This window comes from Penaeus japonicus, unplaced genomic scaffold (assembly GCF_977035675.1).
Source record: "Penaeus japonicus unplaced genomic scaffold, GWHDUDI00000001_assembly GWHDUDI00000004, whole genome shotgun sequence".
Lineage (NCBI taxonomy): Eukaryota > Metazoa > Arthropoda > Malacostraca > Decapoda > Penaeidae > Penaeus > Penaeus japonicus.
In genome coordinates, this window is record NW_028234406.1 from 16,362,385 (window position 1) to 16,367,384 (window position 5,000).

Below are 5,000 nucleotides of genomic sequence, written 5' to 3' on the forward strand. Positions count from 1 at the left end.
AGCAGATCATATAGGAATAAACTCATACACGCGTTAAGGGAAAAAAAAAAGAAAATGCATCGCCTTTTCAAAGCTTTGGATTCGTGATATTTACTGAATCACGGGAACATAGTTTTAAAATTCTAGCAATAGAGTTTCATATTTAATCTAAAATGATAGTAATAATAATTTTGAGCCTTTGCTCCATCACGAGCACTACACTCGTCCACTAGAAGAGCAAATTATATCTCGTTGAAGACGAACTGAGGGATTAGAGTGGGCGAGGTCGGGGACGCGGGTAGGAAACGAAGGAACCCAAAGTGCCATCTTCTACAGGGTAACTGTAATAAAAAAAAAAAAAAAAAAAAAAAATATATATATATATATATATATATATATATATATATATATATATATGTGTGTGTGTGTGTGTGTGTGTGTGTGTGTGTGTGTTTCGTTATAGACTTACCGTAAACCGAATCGCCACGACACTGAAGTCTCATTACATCTAACATTTTCCAAGGAAAATAAAAAAGTTAAACAAGTGTTAGCACTTACCTCCAAGAGCCAACCATGTTGGAACCCCCAGCGACGCCCTCGGAGCCGGAAAACTGGAACACGATGCCATTGGCAGCCTCGAAGTCGGAGCTGTGGGCGCCGAACTGGTCGGGATTCACCTGGTTGCTGCGCACGATAGCAATGGGCGGGTTGGTGAGAGGCAGCTGTTCGGCCGCAGCCACAGCCAACACGGCGAAGGTACCAATGACAACATCAAATACGTTTTTTAATATCAAATATGGATCTGCATCTATTTTTTTCTCTCTTCTACAGTAATTCGCTCTGAAATATAAGCGGCGTAACGGGCGTTTATTGATTGAAATAAGTACACAAGAATTTTCAAGGTGAGACGGTTTGGAGGTGTATGAAAAGAGGATGCGACAGTTTATATCAATGCATATCTTATGTCGACTGGCATTTCTGTTACATGTAATCTGGAACATAATTTCAGAAAATGAAAATGTATGAAATTCTCGGTTTGACGTATAGTTATTAAGCACACAGCAATATCCACGACACCATGCATGTTTTAAAAAAATGTCAAGAAATCCATTTTCAGTGTCGATTCTTTCACAATAAACACACGCATATATATATATATATATATATATATATATATATATATATATATATATATATATATATATGTGTGTGTGTGTGTGTGTGTGTGTGTGTGTGTGTATGTATATATATACATATATGAATATGTATATATATATATATATATATATATATATATATATATATATATATTCATTTATATGTGTTAGTATTTCATCATCATACCATTTATCTTTCCTGAATTTGTTTGCAAAAGTTTGATATTGCAATCCAGGGCTGGATAATGAACTTATTTGTTTAACCGTCAAAATAAGTCCTGCGAGCTGCTGTAGTACGTTAGTCCATTCTTGTTAAGGCACTGCGTTCATGTGTAAGCAACTTCTCAGTTCAGTTCAGCTCGATGAGATTTCCGAATGCGAGCTCCGCCTGAATTTTATTAATGTTCCAACAGTACTTCATTTCACTCCACAATATTTTTCAGGGTAACGTAATTTGTTTATTGCCGGTAACAATGCTATTATTCTATACAGTAGAGCAAAGGATCCCATACATCACTTAATGATTTGATATTTTTCTACCTACACAATACTCAACAGTGTCCTGTTATATATGCTTAAGATGGTCCCATTATTTGTGTAATCATTTCAAAATTTCATTCGCAATACGCTGCTTCTACTAAAGCGCTTTGCCTCGCATGCTATATATAGCAGTATCTTGCAGCGCTACTTTTATTCTAACGATTCCTGCTCTGAACACCAGATCAATCGAGAAAGGTCGTCCTTCGCATGCAAGAAACACCAATATTATTCTTTGTATTATGTATTTATTCAAGCATAATATGATTTAAAATATAACAATAAGTCTAGATAAATTCGTATTTAAACTAATGGTCTACGCTTAAGCTTTTGCCCCTTCACGAGCCTTGCGTTCGTCCTCGAGGCGGGCGAACTCGATCTGGTCGAGGACGAACTGAGGGATCGGGTGGGGGAAGGCGGGGGCCACGGGCAGGAGGGACGACTCGGGCTGGTAGCCGTTCTCGTTGGCTACAAATTTGAAGGATGCTACAGTGCCATCTTCCAGAGGGTAACTGTAAGGAAAGAAATTTGTTAGATAACAGATTTAACTGGTATCAATTTATCACAACGCGATTATAATTTCATTACTCCTAACAGTTGTTCTTTATGCCAAGGGTAATCAGAGTGAATCAGGGGAATGTTACCACTTACCTCCAAGAGCCAACCATGTTGGAACCCCCCGCGACGCCCTCGGAGCCGGAAAACTGGAACACGATGCCATTGGCAGCCTCGAAGTCGGAGCTGTGGGCGCCGAACTGGTCGGGATTCACCTGGTTGCTGCGCACGATAGCAACCGGCGGGTTGGTGAGAGGCAGCTGTTCGGCCGCAGCCACAGCCAACACAGTAAGGATAACAATCTATAATAAAAGGAAAAATTATAATTATAATTCTGATCATGCAGATATCTGCGCATTTACACACACACACACACACACACACACACATTTATATATACATATATATATATATATATATATATATATATATATATATATATATACATATACACATATATATGTATATCCCTACTCTGTGGAGATTACACACATACACGCACACAAAAATATATGTATATATCTATCTACCTATTAATCTATCCGTTATATACTTATATACGTATATGTATACACAAACACACACACACACATATATATATATATATACATTTGTATATATATGTGCGTGTGTGTGTATGTGTGCATATAGAGTTGATAAAAAGATGATTGGTTTAAAGTACTCACAACCTTCATGATGAGACGATTTAGAGGTGAATGCGACAGTCACTGTGCGAGACCAGTTTATATAGTCACAGGTGAGAGGCTAAACCGAGGGCAAGTATGCTTTTGACCAGTGATTGCCCTTCTTGCATGTGCACATATGTTTGGGACTATTAATATGAAATATATTAATAGTGTGGGTCTTTGTTTTTGCGATATTCCGTGTATGCATTTATGAAGACGTATTTTGAAGTACCTTTTTTTTTGTTATTACCACAAGTATTATCATCACCGTTATGATTGTTATGAATATCCTTATCATTAGCATCATTATTATCATTATCAAATAGCAATAACCTCAGAGCATCTGTGCTTGGGAGCTACAATATATATATTTTTTTTTATTATTAGTCAGACTCCTACAAGGTTTTAATAGAATTCCGTTTTATCTCTCTCTATGTATGTATATATATATATATATATATATATATATATATATATATATATACATATATATGTATATCTATATGTATTTGTATATGTTACCTTTTGAAATGTACAAGTACAACGCTCATAAAAGTCGGATGACCAATAAAGTCATTGTGGAAGTGAGGAGGCGCCTCCCATATTCTGACCCTGAGGGTTATCAAAGATGGTTAAAAAATAATAATAATAATTGATAAATAAATAAAAATATAAATTTCAAACTTTTCGGAATCTGACGACTGTTGTCTAGGTCAAAAGGAGAAAAATGGTTGAATTCTTCTTTTTATTATTATCATTATTATTATTATTATTATTATATACTATTCTTATATATATATATATATATGTATATATATATATGTATATATATATATATATATATATATATATATATATATATATATAAGATGGAGAGTCCGAGTTAAAACATCCTTTATATTTTTTTCATAGAAACTTCTATTAAAAATTTTTCTTACAAATTTGAGAATTATTTTAAAAGCTCAAAAAAAGAAAAACCTCGTATTTGAAGTTCCAAAGCAAAAACACCTCTTATTAAACCTCTATTTCGGAAAAGGCTAACAAAAAAATCTCATCCCTTTCCATTCTCGAAATTACTACAAAAAATTCCACTTTTACGAAGAGCTGTGAGCTATGGTTATAATTTGCCCACACCTTACATCTGTCTCGTGGTTATCTCGTAAAGCACTTTGGGAAATGAATGGTTAGTCTGAAGACTGACTTTGAATAAATTCCCCTCAGTCCAAACCTCTAAAAGACCTGTAATAAAGAGTAAAGGCTAATATAAGAGAGGAGATATGGGCTATGTCAAGGTCCATAGCAAATATGTGATGAACTTTGTGCTGAGGATTAAGAATGAAAAAAATCATGTTGCTGAATGGGTGCATACGTGTGGTTGTTTGTCTGAGTTCATGAAAAATCCTACGATTCAATTTAGAACTCCAAAAAAAGGCTTTCATATCCTCTCTTTTCCTCGAACATAGGATTAAACCATCTCTTTCAAATGCTTTTCTGCTCGCGCGGGAGTGAGTGTGTATGTGTGTGTGTGTGTATGTATGTGTGTTTGTGCCTTACAGGGTCAGTTTTGTTCAGCCCAATGTTCCATGAAATAATATAAACACGATGCACAAATAATATAATGAATAACTGCATAGGGTTGGTCATAATCCACATGAACATAAGTCATTGCCAATAACGACTTCAGTAATACCTTTTATTTCAGCCTTTTCGTATTAGTTTTGGATCCGAAATCAAAGGCTTCAGGCGGGCTATTCAGTAGGTCAATGCCATTCATCAATCATGGCCGCAGCAGTGCCGAACATATAATGTAAAATGTAAAGTAGATGGAAAGAAAGTACATTTTTAAGAGAAGAAAATAAGTTCTCCTTTACCTCTCTAATGCATGTAAACGCTGGTCATATATACGCTCATATCTACATATATAATTAAAAGAAATAACTTGTGGATGCTTCGCTCACTCCGCAGTAAAGAGATACGTCAGTTCATAATACCAGATCTAAACATATGAAAAAACGTTACTTTATGTGTGTGCGTGTGTGTGTGTGTGCACACACAGTATGTATATATGTTCATATATATACATATA

At 35.2% G+C, this 5,000-nt stretch overlaps 1 protein-coding gene and 1 pseudogene across 1 annotated transcript; both read right to left on the minus strand.

The window, feature by feature from the left end:
• LOC147471939 (uncharacterized) overlaps positions 1-980 on the minus strand; it is a 6,409-nt pseudogene extending 5,429 nt beyond the window's left edge.
• A 921-nt stretch (positions 981-1,901) lies between these two features.
• LOC147471940 (cuticle protein AMP4-like) lies at positions 1,902-3,036 on the minus strand. The gene is made up of 3 exons (XM_086535664.1): positions 2,915-3,036; positions 2,325-2,530; positions 1,902-2,185 (listed from the first exon to the last, which is right to left on the minus strand). Exons 1-3 carry the CDS (start codon positions 2,921-2,923, stop codon positions 1,996-1,998), a joined length of 405 nt encoding a protein of 134 aa, XP_086391790.1. The 5' UTR covers positions 2,924-3,036; the 3' UTR covers positions 1,902-1,995.
• Between the last annotated feature and the right edge of the window lie 1,964 nt (positions 3,037-5,000).